We start from the raw sequence: 20,800 nt of genomic DNA on the forward strand, positions 1-20,800 counted from the left end.
TAATAATACATGACTAATATGGAATTGTAGATGCATCCCTTCACCGTAGTAAATTTAGAATCTCCGGAAGCTGATTGATTTTGATCTGAAATTAGGTAATTTGTTGTAAATACCCATAATCCACAGTAAGCCATAATAAATCCCTGATATGTTATAGTTAATTTGTTTTTATCTCATCTGCAGTCCACGGAGAAATGAAATGGAGACCCAGTTTTTGTCCATTTTTTTGAACTGAAGTCAGTGACAGTGAAGACTCGTAGTCCGAATCTCCTCTGGCAACCTTCCTCTTTTTCATTTGGGTATTGATATGTCATATTGGGTGTCAGAACGACGTGTCATACAAAAATTTGAAAATTCAGGAGTACCAGAGAGTTCGTCCTTCAACCACTTTTAACGACTTTTCATGTTAAAATCGTGCATGTGACTACTTGACCAATTGGAACCAAACTTAATATGAATGTTCCATAGGGTTTCCTGCAAAGCCAAAGAACTGACAAGGGGATTTTTGATCTGTTGAAAAACATGGCCACCATTACTAAATATAGAACATAGGGGTCAGACAGTAGTTTAGCATACATCTCCAAAATCGTTAGGTTTAGCCAAAGTCTGATGTGCTGAAGGGGTTCAGCATGATTAGATCTATCAGTGTTCAAAATTTCATTTTAATCTGTTTACGTCTCACTAACCACTTCTAACGTTTCCATTACTTTACATGTTAAAAAAGTAATTTTCAAAGTCTCACTGTGAATTCCCAGGACAAATGACATCTTAAAGCTGCATACCGTTGCGAAGCTTGGAAAATAAGGCCTCCAAAATCATTATGCTAATGGTACGATCATAGTAGAAATTCTTCACAAAATTTACTTGAATAAATAATACTGAAAATCCACATTTTTACCTGTTCTGCTAACTGACAGCATGGAGGCAAACTACTCACACATGTAAACAATATTCATACACTTTTGTAGTTAATTACATATATGATTTTAAAGTACACATTCTCAGCTTTATTTTGACTACTTTTAATCATAATACACACAAATAATGCACTTACAATGCATATGTCTAGGTTCAGTGTGTTTTTGGTACTACATAGGGGGGTGGCCATTTGACCCGGAAGTGGTTAGTGAGACCTTAAAAACATTTTATGAGTTTTTATGTTTTTCTTTTTTTACATTTTATGAAAGCTTGTGGTATTGTGAGTCTAATAAGACCAAAACTATCAAAATCAGACATAGGACTACAAAGAAATGGTCATTTTTATATCATGCCCCTCAGTGATATTTTCCCTAAATTACTAAAAAATTACAATTTTAACTAACTTGTCACACCAAATTGATACCTATGATAATTCAAGAAGTTGTAATAGTAAACATCATTTATCATTATGAAAAAAGAACAGATTTCAACAATTTATATCATACCTATTTCATTACTGTGTGATTCTTAGTCTGTGCTGTGTGACTATTTGAGTACTTTGAATATCCCAAGCAGTGACGTTGTGTATTTCATGGATGACGTCAAGTTATGAGTCACTGTTACTGATAAAAATCTTGTTGCTATGTTGTTTTTTAAAATACCTTGCACAATGCACCTCTTAAAATATAGCCAGATTACCAATATCACTATACTGATTTTATGGGAAAATGGAAATAATGACCAGGAAAAGCAATTTTCCTCAAATTATGCATTTCTCTGAAATATGCCATAATTTAATTTATGGTCTCACTAACCACTTCTAACGTTTCCATTACTTTACATGTTAAAAAAGTAATTTTCAAAGTCTCACTGTGAATTCCCAGGACAAATGACATCTTAAAGCTGCATACCATTGCGAAGCTTGGAAAATAAGGCTTCCAAAATCATTATGCTAATGGTACGATCATAGTAGAAATTCTTCACAAAATTTACTTGAATAAATAATACTGAAAATCCACATTTTTACCTGTTCTGCTAACTGACAGCATGGAGGCAAATTACTCACACATGTAAACAATATTCATACACTTTTGTAGTTAATTCCATATATGATTTTAAAGTACACATTCTCAGCTTTATTTTGACTACTTTTAATCATAATACACACAAATAATGCACTTACAATGCATATGTCTAGGTTCAGTGTGTTTTTGGTACTACATAGGGGGGTGGCCATTTGACCCGGAAGTGGTTAGTGAGACCTTAACTATATTGGGGTTATTGCCCTTTCTCCATGTTTTTTTGCTATTTTTAATGTTATTTCTTTTAAAAAATCTTCTCTTCTGAAACTACTTGACTGATTGGATCCAAACTTGTATGAATGTTCCTTGGGATATCCTGCATAGAACTGATATGGGGATTTTTTATCCATTTAAGAACATGGCTGCAATTACTAAAAATAGAACAAAGGGGGTCAAACAGTATATACAATGTATCTCCTAAACCATTAGGTTTAGCCAAATTCTTTCAATTGCTGAAATGATCCTTATTGTAAGGCTTTCAAAAGTCCTCAGGGATCAAAGTTGTAGAGGACTGTTTGCAGGGTTCTCGTCAAGGTGTGTACACACGTCCTGGACGCAATAAAAACTTGCTGGACGCGCCTAGTTAAAACATTGTGCGTCCACAGGATGCATCTTTACAATATCAGCTGCATCCTAACATCAGTAATTTATTTAAAAATCATCAAAACTATCCTGAAAATCATTAAAAAAAAATCTCTTTTTTGACAACCTGGACAACCGGAAGTTTATATAGTTAATTACTCGTGATGTTCATCATACGATTTTTTTACCAAACTAAGTTAAATTACGAAGTAGATGATAAAAAATTGTGACAAATACTTTCAGTCTCATTTCTTTAATTAGAAGAGTCATAAATCTGACAAAAGGTGTTAGTTGCTGTCTAAACAGGTAAGGGTATGTTTTATGACCAGTGAATAATCTCTGAGGAACAATCATTGACAATTGGAAAATGAATCCTGATTGGATATACCACTATTTTGCGAACATCCAATCATTTTCTACTCCACAATTAATTTGAAAATACTTTCATTTTAACAGGTCTCAAATTTGTAGAACCACATGTCTAAACAAATTATACAATTATCACTGTTTATACAAAATAAGTTACCTTCCCTGCAGTCTTCACATTTCCTGTCACTTCTTCAACAGTATATTATTTTTCCCATAAGTTTTGTTTGCAATAATTAAAAGAAATACTATTCCTATAAAATTGTGATGATTTTGGAAATTCAGTATCAACTTGCTTGAATATATGTTACATTTCCTCATACACTGCACCTCATGGTATGCATTTAATTAAAAGTGAGAGTTGCCCAAGTTTCCATCTATCTTTTTTCAGGAAACTACAATGTATACAGCATTACACTGTCACATAATCCTAACAAGGCTTTCATGGATATATATAAACTTGCTGAACTATACCTCTTCAATTTCAAAACTTGAATCCTAACCCCCGTATACTGACATCAATGGGAAGAAGGAAATTTTGCTCAATGTATTCTCAAAGAGTAATCAAGGGAACCAAGGTTATAGCGGTAATCAAAAGAATGTAATCCAGGGACAAAGACCAGACATGGAAAACAGACATTCACAACAAAGAACATAAAGTAACTAAAGTCATACATACAAAGTAACAAAAGTAAATGAGCAACTCAGACTCCACTAAAAAGGAGTAGAAATGACTCCACAAATAGTAGAAATGAATTTGAATTTATGTGTAAGTTTTCTCATTTATTTTTTTTTTAATTTGATAAAACTTCGGAATTTTAGTTAGGTTTGGAGGAATTACAAAAAGGGGCTTACAAACTTCAGTGCATGCACATATTGTTCAACTGAAAAAGGCACTATAATGCTATAGTGATTATCTCATTCATACATTCATACAGTAAAACCCATGCAATTTGCAAGATATGTCCCGAAAATATTGGTTCATACATTGTCCTGCATAAAAACCTCCATGGGGATTTTCAAAAGTTAGCAGGTATGTTAGTGTTATAAATGTACTTACATGTAAATACACACTATGTATTGAGTTATGTCATGAAGCCAACAAACAAAATAAGTTTGTTTTCAAATAAAAAAGAAAAAAGATGCTGAGTTTACTCTTCACAAGTTAATATGGATGACATGCATAATCTCACTGTGAGATATGGTTTTGTATGATTGTTCATACATGTATGTAGTACTATGTATGCACTGAAGTAATGAATGTAGCGCTCTAACTGCTTTTAAATAAGGAAAAGGGTGGGACCTACCAAGTTCATTTGGGATTCACCTTTTCTAAAAGTGATGAGTCCCAGGACTCACCATGTAAAATTGTAAAATTCCTAGTGAGAACCCTGCTCCTTTTAAGAGTTATTGTCCTTGAAAGATGAAAAATAATGTTTTTTTTTAGTTTTCAGCCAATATCTTGAAAAGTATAATAGATAGAAACTTTTAATTGATGAAATGATCCTTCTGATACATGTAAGTCCTACGAATCTCTTTTTGAGTCAAAATTGTTGGACCTTTCCTTGTTGAATTTATTGCCCTTTAAAGTAGAACTTTAACCAGATGACCAATTCAGGCTCCTGGGAGCCTCTTGTTCCATTGGCAGAGTCAGGAAACAAAAATTATGTCCCTGTCTGCAACTGTTTTTGGCAATTACATAAGGTACATATATAAACATGGTGACCTGCTGGTCTGCAATGATTCCTTTGTATATTTGAAAATATTTGTACATGTATTTGAAAAATAAGGACTTATTCAAATTTTGGAGATAGACCTACATATATGTACTACTGTAAGTTGGGATATTTTGGCGCTGGGTTATTTTTACTGTTCTGACAAAACATGCATTTTTAGCTCACCTAACCAAAGGCAATGTGAGCTATTGCCATCACTTTGCATCTGTCCTCGTCGTCCGTTGTCGTCTGTCATCCAGCATCGTCGTCATTTACAATTTTTCAAAACTTTTTTCCTCTGACACTAGTTGACCAATTGGAACCAGACTTGATATGAATGTTCCTTAGGGTATCCTGCATAGAACTGATATAGGGATTTTTGATCTGTTGGAAAACATGGCTGCCTTTACTAAAAATAGAACATAGGGGTCAGACAGTAGTTTTTCACATATATCTCCAAAAAACGTTAGGTTTAGCTAAATTCTGACATCAGCTAAAAGTGTTCAGCATGATGAGATCTATCTGTGGTCAAATTTTCATTATAATCCATTACGCCATGTTGGAGTTATTGCCCTTTTTCAACATTTTTTGCTTTTTTTTGTCATTTCTTTCAAAAATCTTCTTCTCTGACACTACTTAACCAATTGGAACCAAACTTGGTATGAATGTTCCTTGGGGTATTATGCATAGAACTGATTTAGGGATTTTTGATCTGTCAAAAAATGTGGCCGCTGTTACTAAAAATAAAACATAGGGTCAGACAGTAGTTTTTTGCATATAATATCCCCAAAACTGTTAGGGTTAGGAAAATTCTTTCAATAGCTGAAATGATCCATATTATTAGGACTACAAAAGTCTTCATGGAAAAAAGTTGTCAGACGATTCCTTGTAAGAGTTATTGCTCTTGAAAGGGGAAACGTGACATGGGTTTTTCTTTTTAGTTTTCAGCTAATATCTTGAAAACTATAATAAATAGAAAGAAGCTGTCAGTTGCTGAAATGATCCTTATGATAAGTCCTACCAAAGTTTTCTTGAGTCAAAATTGTTGGACGACAACTTGTTAAATTTATTGCCTTTTGAAAGCCAAGATTCAACCAGGTGAGGGATTCAGGCTCCTGGGAGCCTCTTGTTTTTAAATCTGGCCACTGTGAAAAAAATTTTACACAATTAAACACATTGGTTAAACAAATCAGTTCAGATATTCTGAGTCCCTTGTTAAAACAAATAAAGAAACTGGTTATAAGTTACACAAATGCCCAAACAAATGACTACTAGCAGTCTACTGACATGCTAGCTCTAGACAAGTTTAAACCTACAAATGTTATGTCCTCATCAATGCAATATCATTTCCAATTCTTCCATGTTGGATTGAGAACTATGGTACATCATTAGTCATACAATAAGGACACAACCCATGTCATGCCAAGAACTGCTTAGTGTGTTAGTTTTTATGTAAAGATCCTATGACCCTATTTGCTTAACCAAAATGAAATAAAGAGAAGTGTATGTGCAAGGGAGTTGGTAGGTTCAAGTAAACAACCACTGACAATATGTTTATTGTTCTTAATGAAAGTTGTACACAAGCTTACATGTGCATTAGTATGTGGCACTACCAAAATTTACACTGGCTAAAGATTGGAATACACCAGGACTTTTTCTAGAGGGAAAAATGAGCAAACTCTTCATGATTGTTTTCTCTTGTTTGTTTTTGACAGGGAATAGTTTTTGGAATATTTTACATAGACAAATATGGCAATATTTTAATTCTTCATACAGAATTTACTGAAGCCCCTTGTCAACAATGTCTGGATTAGGCCCTGATACACTGACTCATGATAAATTTCATCAGAAGTCTGTAAAATTTTGTATTTTTTCATGTAAGTGTAAGTTAAAATGGTTAAGGCACAAATAACTAAATGACACAAGTTAGTAATATTTGAATGGCGAAAATGATCCAGGGTCTTTGCCAAAAAGAAAAAGCAAGATTATTATCAGAAGTACATGTACAGCTTAGTGTGTTTCTTACTATCTTAGATGTATCATTGTGTGACTAAAATAACAGAGATTATCTATGGACTGTAGTCAGTTATTGTTTATTGGTAATCTCACTTATGTGCTAGTCTTTGAGATACATGTACATGTAATTCATTTATTCCTTTCACTGTCAAAAGGTACAAAATGTACTGAAATATATATAAAAACTGTTCGTTTCATTGAAATTGCTCGGTTGACATAGGATTGTGAATTCAGAATTTTGGGAAAATGGGAAATGACACTTGTCTTTTTGACTGATTTTATTGATTAAGCACTGTCCATTTTGTGTAACATTTGCAGCAAATTCACACAAGGTTGTTTTTCTTTTATTTTGATGCATTTAACAGTTTTGCTTTTGGAACAAACAGTCTGGTTCAATAAGTATTACAGCTAGTTAAAATAGACCAGTTCCAATTTCAATACAAATATAGGTAGGCTAGTGTGTAATTTAAATAGCTTTCTAGGTAGAAATCTGCCCTACATTATACCAATGTGTCCTACTTAACTACTACAGAACACCTAAGTGATCTTTTGGACACTGTCTTTTAATTTTTAATAGTTGTCAATAGTGATGACTTGCCATCCACCATCATAATAGACAGCTATTTAAACTTAAAACACAGAATTGTTCTATTTCAGTTTGTTGTATAAAGAACTAAAGTAAATGTATACAAACTTATTTGGCAATAACTCCATGTACAAGGCCATTATATTCATGAAGTTATTGCCAAATAAGCTTACATACATGTATATTAAGTTTCAGTGATGTGATTTGTAGGGGAAACAGGAAAATAAATTATTGCAAATGATTGCCATATACATGTATGATTAAAATAATATCAGTTTTTATGGTCTAGACTGATGTATTTTTAAGTATTACTATCACTATGGTCCTGATACTGGTGATACTTCTGTCAAGGTCTTCAAAACTAGTGTTATTCTGTATGTTATCAGTACTATTACATTTCATATTTTATAGTTTCCATTTAAAGAAAGTATTTCTGACACACCCATATTTCATGATTTTGCATGCCTGAAGTTGGCTGTTGTATATTCACTACTAAATATACATTTTTTTTCCTGTGGCAAAATTATCAAAATTGGGCCATATTTAGTGGTCAAATATTTAATAGGTACAATTGTATTTGCCTATATTTTTTTCACTTTTTTAAAAAGATATCCAAAACAAAAAAAAAGATGGTTATACTTGACTAGACCACATGAAATGTTTACCTTAATATTTGCTTTATAATTCAAGATGAAGAGTAACCCACTAAGTACTGTGAGTGGGATATTCTTTAAATTTCAACAGATAAACGTAATAATACAATTATGACAGCCCAGTGTATGCAGTATTATGTTTTATGGAACACTCAAAAAAGATATCGACCTTGGCTGTGGGCCTCGGTTAATATATTTTTTCAGTGTTCTATAAAATATAATATTGCGTGCACTGAGCAGCCTTAATTGTATAAAACAAGTACTATCTGTTAAAAAGATAGCCGACGCAGTTCTTCATTTCATTCAGGAAATAACACATGGCATGTAATTTCAATTTTCGATACAGTTTTTTTGAATGCCACTAAGTTGTCGGTATTTGGTCAATCGGAAACAGAATTGTGATCAGGTGACTTGCGTTTCCATGGAACAGCATCTTTAAGGTCAAAGGGTAAAAAGAGAAACTATACCGACTGCATCGGAATAACAAATTGAAAAGTGTGCAGTGTGCTAATAATTAAAATGTTAAGCAGCCCTACAAAAAAACCCTAAAAAATCAGTATGAAGCCAACATTGAAATCTCCATTGAATAATAATGGTACAGAATATTTAATATACCCTGAGGCTACATGATAATCATACAGACATATGATGCATATGTTATGGAAATGTAACATTTGTTTAAAAAGCTGAATTGAGCTTTGCAGTACATTGTTCATACATGTACATGTCATGTACTATTACATGTATATATCCCTCTATAATATATATTGTGTGTATTTGTATGGGTTGTTTCATCACAGTTTTTCTTATGTAATTGTTGTACACTCTAGATATTTTAATTAGTTTTTGCTCTTGTTGTTCCAACACAGTTAGTATTGAGTTCCCTTTGACATCACATGACATCCATGATGCTTAACCATGGCAACCTAACAGATGTAGCTTACAATTTAGCATTTAATTGGACAACAGTGATAGCACCCGTGAAATTAAAGGCTCCATTGGGGGCATTGGTGTCCGGAATATTTTCGATCACTTTTCAATAATATTTTATAAATTGAATAATTGAAAGTAGTTTACTTGTTGGATTAATAAAATAATTGAAATACAAAATATAGTACAATGATCATACATTTCATCAAATAAAATCTTAATCAAATTTGTGTATTATCAAAGCGATAATATGTGTCGGCTTTCTTTTTTTTAAGATAATATTTGTTATTGTTACTTTTATGATATTTGACTTTGGGCAATAATTGATAAAATGATGCCTTGTGCAAAGGTTGTACCACTCTTCTGATGTCTGAGACTGTTTTCGCTTTGATAGTTGTGGAATTCATATTGTGAGATTGAGTTATTGTTATTCAGTTATTCACAGTCCATGAGTGTTGTTTTTGCAGGGCTTTTCATCCTTGGTTCTGTGTATAAACTTGGGTTAGCACTGTGCTACAGTACTAAAGCCATACATATACGAGTTGTTCTATGCCAGTAAGCCTTGTGCTATTTCAAATTTATGGGGAGAACTCAGGTTTTTAAGCCAATCATGTTTAGTAGAATAGAAATGTGTTTAAATGAATGCTCTTCCAACTAATGAATATGATTCTAACTTAAGCAATTTTAACAAAATTTAAATGCTATTTTAAAGCAGTATTTCTGTCCTTGGTTTAAATTAGTTTTAACTGAAATAGAATGTATTTACAAGTGGATGATTATATAAAGGGTGTAGATGTTTTAATTTGTATCTTTTATTTGAAGTAATTTAGATAAAATATCTTTGCATGGTTTCTTTTATTTGAAGCGCAATCATTTATTTTCAAATGTGCATGTATGTATACCAGTGGAGCTCAAATATGCTCATTTCCTGTCTGTCTTGGCCAGAGAATTTTAGCCCATGGAACAACTTGTTGTGCTTGTAAATTTCTGTAATGGGAAGTTAATTCTCACAAAAAAAGTGTCCCAAGGAAATTTAAAAGAAAAAGAAGAAAAATTCTTGTACACAGACCAGTATAATCAACTAACTAGTCTTGATCATACATACCATTACTCGGCAATTTTAGATATAGCTGATGTATATTTGGAATTTGTCAGGATTTCAGACACTTTTTCAATTAGTTGGTTAACTTTTCACAGGCCATACTGAGTATAAGAAGAGACCAATAAGACTATTATTAGGTCTGGGTCTTGTTCTAATATATGACCCTTAGATTCTTTAGATGTTTTCCATGAGTGAACTGGGAATGACATGAAACAACACCATAAAGTGTCAGACACCAGATGAACAGTAACATCTATTTGGCTAATTTTAGTTTTCCTAATTACTTATTTGGTATTGGACAGTTAAAATTAATTTATTCCAAAAATGCAGCTGTCATACATGTAAATACATTTGTATATTAAAAAGAATTATGTGAGAAGCGGAAATTAATAAAACTGTGAAAGCAACTGATTTAACAAACAAAAAAGAACATAAAAGGTCATATTACTAGGTGTCTCTTACAATGTACTTTTAGCTTTCAAAAATTAAACTTAAGTCATTTTGTTTTGAAAAAAAAGTAAGATGATTGATGTAATTAAATGTACATGCAAATTTATAAGATTTGTTGAAGATATATAGCTGTACATGTATTTATTTATTCGGTATGCTACATATATAATATGTAAGAGTGTAATATCTGACTATGATGACTTGAGGTCTAAATAAGATTTTTCTGACATTATGTCTAGTGTTTTTTTTTTTTAAGTTTGGTTTGCTTAAAAGTTGATTTAGCCAAAAATCAGGAATATTTTGTAGGAAATAAATTTTGAAAAGTCAATAGTGACCTTTGCTGTGATAAGTTGATCATTCAACTTTTTAACATTAACATTCACAGTTATGTATTTGAGATTCATGTTAACTCTACCATTCCCCTTTGATATATGTAAAGTCTTCTCTCCCAGTTCTTCAGCTGAATGTGGAGAAAGGAATGACCTTTACGTTCAGGGACAGATCAGGAAGAATCGGCTCTTGTACATATATATTTCCATATTTAATAAAAAATACTTCATTTGTATGTTTGTGTCATGCTCTACAAAAATAAAAAATTGGTTTAAATAAGGAGTGTAGGTAATTTTACATTATTAAAGTAATTTTCCAGTTCAAGAGAATTTCTGATAGTTGGAAAAATGATGAAGGAACATTTAGTCCCTCTCTAGGTAGGCAGCTTAAATACTTAGTATTATCTCCATACACAGAAAGATTTCAATCTTTAGACACCCAAGGTGTACACTGGTAAGGAGGATTATATCACGATATTAAATTGTCATATCATTTATCATATTTTATTCTCTATATTCTTTGAGCAGATATTTCATTCAACTGTAACATTTGTTGTGTATTTATTGTCGATGGCAGTTGTCTCGGGATAAACTCCTTGAATGTCTTCCCGTCATAACAATTGACCTTTTAGTTCCACACGACAGTGACATTCAGAATGTTTGATCTTTGCATTAACTCAAAAAGGCATGTTTTATTATTGGTTTTGAAATAATGCATGAATACTCTCAAAGAGAAATAAATGAAAGATAATTTGTCGCCTTCAGAACTATGAATTACAGTTTAAAATAACCAGACCCTATTCAGAACTGTCATAAAAATTTAATTCCTTTATTTATATTGTTAAACAAACACAAAAGTATTAAAGTAAGGAATATTTCTTAATAAATAAACTGTATTGAATTTTACATCTTTTTATATAAGTACAAATTTCATGAATGAAGTGCCTTGTAGATTTAATTGTCTATGTGACACCTGTTTTTTTTTTTGCACTATAATTACAGGTAAACGAAAACAAATCAATAGCATGGGTCCTTTGTTATGATTTTTCCTTTATAATTTATTCAGTGGTGAAGAACATGTGTAGAGTCATATTGATCAGAACCATGTGTGGCTAGCTCTACGGATAACAACATTTTATATGATTGTAGCCTAATATGTCTTAATTAGGGTTTTATCAATGTTAATTGATCTTATGAAGAGAGTGATTTTTTTCACCTTGGACCACTAGCCCAAGGCTTGTTAGATTTTATCAAATGTAGAGAAGAAAGCCAGTAATTTGGACTGATAATTATGTTGTTGATTTATTTAAGTGGTTTTTCTGTGATTAGTTGTCTAAGACATAACCAAAGGACAGTTAGATATGATCTGTACTAACACTTCTACATGACAAACATTAGAGATACACCATGTCCCCTGCTGGGCGTAGGACTACCTCATCTAGTGTATCTGACCCATGAGAGCACTTTGTCTGATGTCTGTGCTATAAGGTCCAAAGAATTAGATCAAGAGTCTGAGGACCATAAATGGTGGGATTCTTGTTGTTGTGGTGGTCGTTTTACTAAAAATATGAAATTGTCTCATGCAAAAGGGATTTCAAAGCGACTTTCTGAGGTAAGGACAGCTTTTGCTTCTTTAGTTATTTCCAAAGACAAAAGAAAAATACAAAAGAATTTTTCATTTTTAATTGACATTTATTTTTATTGTTGCATATTGCATAATTTGCGTAACTGACAAAACAAATTAACTTTATGAATTTTTTTGAAACTTATATTTATATAAGTATTAAAATATTCCTAAAGTTAATTTGTTTTGTCAGTTATGCATGTTTTAAGGCAGTTTTTCAATGTTCATATATTATTGTAACCTTTTGAATGGGAAATAGAAGGAGTTTAAACAGTACTATTGTTTTCATGTATACTGGTAAATTTTAAAATATTTTTTTTCTGTGATTAAAAAAGTAATTTGGCAAATCTTCACCTGCTAGTATTAACTAAACAAAAGTTTCACACTCATTACAATGTGTTACAAGATAATGGCTTTTCAGGAAGGTTTGAAATACCTACATTTGAAAAAGTAAAGCAAATGTAATTAAACAAATAGTCAGTCAAAATGGATATTCTGGTACTAGTCTACTATTCTGCAAATTTGATTTAATCTGATTTGAAAATTTTTTGTAAGGAAGTTGTGCTTATTTTGTTAGGATGAAAATAAAAATAGTCTTAGAAAGTCAATGACTTCAGCCTCTGTTAAAGTAAATGACTAATAATTATTCTATAATCAACTATTATGTGATAATTCAATGCAATTGTCTGCACTTATAGGGATTGGAAGAAATTATAAAGTATGGTCTAAGCTGAAATTTACTAGCAATGCTAGGGTATTGAATCTGTCAGAAAAAGGAATCATCATGGTTCAGTTTAGATTTTCAAGAATTCTATAAATGATAAGAGGTCATTGACCAAAATGCTGGAAACAGTATGACATTTTAATTGGGTATCTGTTGCTGCTGGACTATTTTTTCTTGGTCTTTACAAGTCTTTGCTAATGTCAGAAGAACTGGGTCATATTGTCATTGCCTATTTATGGCTTATGACCATAATGTGTCATCTATGTTTATAGATCAGCTGTTTTATGGTCACAATCTGTTCTCCATTTCTTGTAAGTGATAACCTAAAGGTTTTTTTTTTTAAGAAAATATAATTTTTTTTAAAGATTTTTGAAAAATTTGTTTGTTTCTATATTAACAGTTATTAAATTATAAAAAAGAGGTTAAAATACAAATTACAGTAAAATGTTCACAAAAATTGACTTATGACAGCAAAAAAGTTGCTTAGAGAAGTGAAATGAATTTATGACATTAGTGAATATTCACTTCAATAAGTTTTGAAAGTTCTGAAAAGACTAAAAAAACAATTTGTAGCCTTTTTTGTTTTCTTGCTACATGATTATAATAAGGGTAACAACAAAATTACTGAATACTAATCTGATCTATAATCAAGTCTAAATTAAATCTGACAAAATAGATTATACTCCACTAGAGTAGCTGGTACCACAAAGGTCCTGACTTGGTACAGGCATTTCAAATGAAGTTGTGAGTTAACTATAGTTTTCCTATAGTGATCAAAGGAACTTGTTTTATAATTACCAGTATTTGTTCTGTGGTCTGAGGTTTCAGTAGGAGTGAAAATATTCTTTGGACATAATGGCACAGAGAAATAAATATTATAACAAAGTGGAAGGAAAACCAAGTGGTTTCATGGAACATAATTACTATGAAATGTCATAAGGCTCTATTATTCTGGAAATTTTTGCCTTGTTTCACCAAGACAAAGAAGATAATTACGTCATGAACATTACATCATGTCCTAGTGAACAATCAGTCCATATCAGATTTCAGCTCTGTTCAAAACCATTCAAGATGTGTTTTTTTTTTTTTTGAAAATTCATGACAAAACAAAGGGTAAAGTGAATCATTTATAGTAACTGATGCAGTCCCACATCTGCGCGACTTCAGATATGAATAGATATTTGATTATCAGTTGAAAAACAGTCTGAAATCTAAAAAATCATTAAAGCGTCATTGTTGAAAAATATGAAGTGAGCCATTACTATTGATTTTAGGCAGCACACCTGTCTTTTTCAGGATGAATATTTTGTACGATTAATTTCATCAAGAACATTATTTGATCAATACAGATTACCTCCCCTGGGGGGCAAAAACTAGCCATACAAAAGATGCACCTCATTAGATTACTTTAACACTCTGAGAAAATGGTTTTCAACCAAATAAGGTGATATTAGCCATGTTTGTTATTGGTCTGGCCTCAGGAGAACATTTCCTGTGTCCACAATTCAACAATTAGTCAATAAACATCTGTCAAACCTAAGGCCATGATTCTTCATTCTGTGACAAAAATATCATTATAGATTGAGAGCAAATTGTAATTTAAGTTAGCTGTATTTCAATTCTCGAAATTTTTTGTCTCTCCTAACACACAAATTTTTTGCCTAGTGCTAACTGTACATGTGGTTCAAAATATTTTGAATTGATTGTTCTGTATCATGCCAGATTAATGTTTTATGAATGTGAGAATGAAAGGCCAATGGATAAAGCTCATAAAGTAGGAATCAGGGTTATTAACAAATTTAAAGGATAAACAGAAGTCAATTGAAAAAAAGAGTTTGGACAGTGCTTTGTAAAGTTTACAGAGTTTGGACAGTGTTATGTAAAGTTTTCAGAGTTTGGACAGTGTTATGTAAAGTTTACATTTATGTTGAGGTTGCTTATAATTAAAAATGTAAAAAAGAATGAGAGGTCCCAGCTTACCCACCTTTAAAAGATTTTAAAAACTTTCTAACCCAGATCTTCTGTGTTACATAATTGCTGCAGTATCTTCTCTAATTCTGGGTTAGGTTTTGTCAATATATCAATATTTTGTTATTTTGGTGACTACAAAAGCTTTTTTGTTATATTCTCTGTCAATACTTAACTACTTGTGTATTGAGTATTTATAATAGCATAGGAGTATCGTCCATCATCCAGGACTAAAGTGCACTGGATGTAAGGGAGTAATTGCAGTTTCTTTAACAATCAATATGGTATACAAAAGAATAAGGATAGATTACCTCTGAAACTGTACAATTTTAAAATCTGACATGCAGCGTCATTTTTTTTTGTGTGTCAGCTGACACAGTTGATGTGCATGCTATATTTCACAGATGACGGCCCCTGATTAATCCTGTCTTAGTCAAAATTGAAAATAGAAGAATGCCTACAGACTGTGATATAATCTATTGAACTAGATAAGTTGAAATTATGCAATAGCAATGAATTGTAGATGTGTGAATGAAATAAATTGATGGATATTGATTGTAAATGTATTTTATCTTATTCCATTGCCTGGGAGAATATTTACCACAAAAGATCAAATCACTTAGTTAAGTAAACTTCAAAGTTAAAATAAAGCACACATTTTATCAATCTTGAGAGGTCAAATTAACTTTTACATTTCTATAACTTGAATGAAATTTCTCTGTTCAAGTGAATATCTCTCCTTATTTTGAGTTCAATGCTTAAGGGCATTAACTAATTGTGAAATGATACAGTTCACTTCCTGTACCTTAATATCGCAAAAAGGATTAACTTAAGTTATGAAGTATAAAATATTTTGTCTTTCCCCTCTTTTTTGGTGTTCCATGTTGTTTATTTGCCACTTTTTTTAAATCAGATTTAGGGATTGTAGATGAGGACATGACTAGAGAGTTCGGAAACTGAATACCTTTGTTATCTCATTAATCATCTCACTTCTACTGTCACATATGTAATGGTTATACAAACATTATACTGTAGCACTGCATAAGTCATAGGGAATCTGGGTTGGGGTAGGGTGGTTTGCCCCCCCCCCCCCCTTTTATGAAATTGAAATTTGACTCACTGGATCTTACATGTAGATCTGCCACTGAAATTTCTTTACTCTTCAGTTAAACGGGCCTAGAGTGTTTATATATTTACAATGGAAGGATAAATTTCTTTAGCTTTTGAATATCCTATCATTGAGGTTAGTATAATGTTTAGATATTATATTTTCATGATCTTACTTAAATAAATGAAATGGTATAGACTATTGTAATATACTAGGGTGTGTCATCATTCTTTAATTATTGAAAATACATTAGAATGCAACATATTTTGGGGACGTTTTTATTAAGAGATAAAATTGTCAACTTTTCTTTTATACATTTCAATAATTTCAATACCAACAATTAAGGATGCAGGTACATGTATAATCAAAGTGTATAGGTGCATATTGATCATTGACACCTTTAATTAATGGAAAATAATGAAAGTCTTTACAAATTTTCACCTTAAATATGTATGATATTAAAAAAAGAATTACTTAAAGTTTATCCTATTGATATGTATCATGGGTGTGGTACATATATTAATATAGCTGTATATCCTTTATATCCATTCAAAATCCATGGCTGTACGGGGCTTGTAATGTTAATTGTCAATACTGGTTCATTCTAAATTTGTATCATCAAGTTAGTCACATGAAGGATAATAACAAAATGACTGAAGTGATTAACTATCGGCAATAATCAAAAGGAAAGTCCCTGGCAATATCGGGAAAGTTTGAAACCACCACAATTATCCTGACTTTGTACAGGCATATCCTATAGAAATGGTGGGTTAAACCAGGTTTTGTAGAGTAATAAACCTTCCTTCCTTTCTTTGACAAAGCTTGAAATGTCTAAAGCCTTTGGTCTAGTGTGAGGTGTAGGTATCCCTGTAACCTTGAACTAGAGGGTTTGAGAGGTCTAAATTGTTGTTAATACTTGAATCTGTTTACTCAGTAAATAATTAAGTCCTTAAAATTGTTTTAGCAAGTCTGTGTGATACATGTACCTGTATGGATGTACAATATTAGATTTAATTTGTTTACACTATAAACAGTATTGTTATATATCTGTGTAATACATGGACTCCAGAAAGGAATTACTACCTTAATTATGGTAGGGTTTTATGACTCCTGACATAACCTGATTGACAAGTGACAAATAACATACATGTAGTGGTCACTATTGATGACCAGCTCTGACCACATGACATTAAGGCCTCCCCCTCTTATTGTTTTGTGAAGCCTACAGGTTTCTAGACTTTCTTCCACAATGTAGCCTGGAGTCCTGTTTTTCAATGGTTAAGGTCTTTTTGAACAATTATTTGCCTGGACTAACCATTGTATGCAGTAATAGTTGGAGACTCATCTCTTTATACAAAAGATAATAATAGTGGCTGGACAGTTATTTGAAATTGAAGGTGTTGCTTGAAAGATTAAGCAATTAGCAGTTTGAAAAAGTGAAGTTTCTGTCATTGTTAAGATGTTATTTGGAGATAATTTGGATGATTGAAGCAAATTTCAGGTGGTTCAGACCTAATCTTGTAGACTAACCAATCTTAAGTCATATATAATGGTCTGATTTCTTATGGTGTATTGTGTTGTGTAAAAAAAAACTGATAATGAATTTTGACCGAAATACATGTATAAGTAGATAAATAATTACTATTTGTGGTAGTGATAATACATGTATGAAAGGGAGTTATCTGTTTAATCAGACCTTTGTTTGGTCTGAACTGTCTGATAGGGACTTGCAGACCAATATTGGATTATTCAGTTTATGGGAGACATAATATGGATTTGTACATGTACATGTATCTTTTTTTTTATTCATATTATTTGACACAGGATTTAAGATGAGTTGAGTGTCTATTACTACAAGTTAAATATAGTCATAAGTAAAAAACAACGTCCGATCATCAGATTTGCTATTTAACAGGATACAGTAGGATAATGAAGGGATTTACTAGGTTACTTAGCCACTTCCTTCAGTATCAAAAAAAAGATATCGTCGTGATGGAAAGATCTTCATGGATTTATCGTGAAAATTATAAAATGGTATCTGAATATAATGATGAGGAATTGGAAGAGTATATTAGGGATGTTATGACAGGGTTCTTGCATGATGGGGTTCTTTATGATAGATCTCAGGTTAGTATATTATATGGAGTACTGCATGTGCCAAGGATTTAAGTTAGTACAGATTGGGGTCCAGTACCGTCAAATTCTGGCCTAGGACCTTTGAAATTTTCCCAGGTCCTAGACCTTCAACCCTTTTCAATGACTCTTTACTGAGGACTTTCAATTTCCCTCACAGACCATTGATTTTTAGAGAAGTCAAGGATTTTCCACTATTGAAAGTGAAATTTAATCCTCTATATCATTGTTGGACAAAATTTAATTTTAAAAGTGTCAGTTTTTATATCAGTACTTTTTCCAAACAGAATGATGGCAGTACTCTTGGGAAGACCCCAAGGTAAACCAAGAAACCAAGTATTTAGTAGGTTAGGTTCACTGGCCATTTGAGGAGTGAAACTTTAATTGGATCATTTGAAATATTTGAAACTATATGTAAAGAATGGCTCCTTGAAATCTTGAGTTTTTGAAATAGCCCTTTCTCAAAATTCTTTTCCAATAACTGGTCAATTTTGTCTGTTGATAATGCCAGAGCAGAATCTTAGAGTGCAAAATCATTAAAGGGCATGTTTTATTATAGGAAAGCAAATTTAATTTATTTCACATTTTCAATGCTTTCCTCTTTATGGGGTTAAGGATGAAAAGGTTTAATCCTGTTTACACAAGCTCAGATCAACTGTTTATGACATTTTATTCTGGTGATGAATTTACAAATGACCACAAAGTTTCTCTCTAGTTTTTCTGGTTAAAAGTTGACAGTAAATTAAAGCCACAACCAAAACATTTACAACACATTAAATTCTGGTACTGTTTTAGGAAGTGCAGTTATTAACCCAGATCTTTAAAAATACTTTCTACAATTCTGGGTGAAATCAGTCAGTTGGAAAAATGCTTTTGTTAAGTATTCACCACATTAGTTCCTACTGAAAAAAAAAATAAAATCTTAAAAAAATGTATTACTAGCTTCATTCCAAAGTCTGGATTACATTTTATGTGTACTTTACCATTGTGAAAGTGAAATACCTTGTCATATATAACTTTCAGTTAAGGCTGTACTTTTATAAAGTAATTTTTATATATACATGTACCTATATAATTGTAATTATAATGTATGAATGAAAGGTGGGTGAAAAATCTCATCTGATTTATGGTTAGTAATTTTCCCCACTTCTGTAGTTTCACTGATTGAATTTGATTTTTTCATGTATAACTTTAATTATGGTTATTTGTTTTGAAATAATTTACAAGTACTTTTTATATACATGAACTTTTTGGGCTCAACAATTTACACCCACATACCTAATATGTAAAAGGCCAATGGAAAGTAAGAGAATATCACATAAAGAAGTAAAAATCAAGGGGCTGGACAGCATTTTCATTTTAAGAAGTATTCCTGTATTTCAATGTCTAGTCTTTAGAAATGGAAGGACACTTCCTAAAGCAAAATAAGTTTCTCTTACTTCTCCTGTTTTTGCCATAATGTGTCATTACATGTACAAATCTGCATTATTTTTTTTTTGTTCCAATGTAAATTCTCTTCAATGTACCTTTTTGTAGAATTTTAATTAATGTTGAGTATACATTTAGATCTTCAATGTGCTGAAATATTATTTCTGATATAATCAACCTTACAGTCTCACTACATCTATAAAATTAAAATGTTTAGATGGATTGTGTATAGTAGAAAAATATAATGTTTGTATTTTTTCGTAAATAAGCTATGAAATGTCCCATTTACAGCCAGAAGCATACATCTTCCATATTAAAGAGGAGATAATTCATGTCAGTATTTACATGCCAGTGAATCACCAAGATTTTCATGACATTGGATGGAACAGTGGGTAGTTGACAATTTTTTTGAAAGAAGCAGCACTATTGTTGTTTGTGTTTTTTAAACATCTTGAAATTAATCTTTTTTCTCAACAGGTACCGTAAGAGCTTCTTCTATTTTTTGCACTTCTCAGAAGATATAGTGTTGACTTATAATGCTGTTTTCTAGTTTTCTGATCTTCATCTTCCATCAGGATGAAATATCAATATTAACAGAATCCATAAAGCTATCATTTGTTACAAATAATTCAGACTGAATGTCTCTTCAGCTATTGATTAGTTTCTTCAGTTGTTTTTGTACTTTTCCAACTCCGCTCTTTTTAATGGAAGAAGGCTGGGCCACCCTTTTTAATGGAGGAAGGCTGGGCCACCCTTTTTTTGGTCCACAGTTATATTGATTTATTATTGAAGATGTACACATATATTATTAATTATTAAATATTTCCCATGATACAGTTGCACTGAAATAAAAAGTTTTAACAATTATATAAATGAATAAGAATAACATGCCTACACACTTGTCACATTATTCATTCACAATATTCTATTCTGTACTAAATCTTTCGTGTAGTTTATTCCTTGAGCTATCAAATTATAACTTGACAGCACACAGTCAATTCTCCTTACTTGGGCCCCATTCTACTAGATGATCTTGCACATGCATTACTTATTGACAGTTATGTAGGACCTGTAGGTGAGTGACCC

At 31.8% G+C, this 20,800-nt stretch overlaps 1 protein-coding gene across 8 annotated transcripts in view; it reads left to right on the forward strand.

Moving 5' to 3' along the window:
* The first annotated feature begins 18 nt into the window (after positions 1-18).
* Positions 19-20,800, forward strand: part of LOC148629831 (focal adhesion kinase 1-like) — a 50,498-nt gene continuing 29,716 nt past the window's right edge. For 3 of the 8 annotated variants that reach the window (XM_088558104.1, XM_088558110.1, XM_088558116.1), the window contains exon 1: positions 11,815-12,341. In XM_088558104.1, the coding sequence (XP_088414230.1) occupies positions 12,114-12,341 (228 nt within the window). In that variant the 5' untranslated portion in view covers positions 11,815-12,113. Of the gene's footprint in view, positions 96-11,005; positions 11,108-11,813; positions 12,342-17,998; positions 18,281-20,800 lie in introns of those variants that run through there. The other 5 variants (XM_088558139.1, XM_088558146.1, XM_088558096.1 and 2 more) reach the window with 5 other exon arrangements.

Source organism: Perna viridis, chromosome 1 (genome assembly GCF_037379345.1).
Source record: "Perna viridis isolate PV_CMFRI_1.1 ecotype Kerala chromosome 1, ASM3737934v1, whole genome shotgun sequence".
Lineage (NCBI taxonomy): Eukaryota > Metazoa > Mollusca > Bivalvia > Mytilida > Mytilidae > Perna > Perna viridis.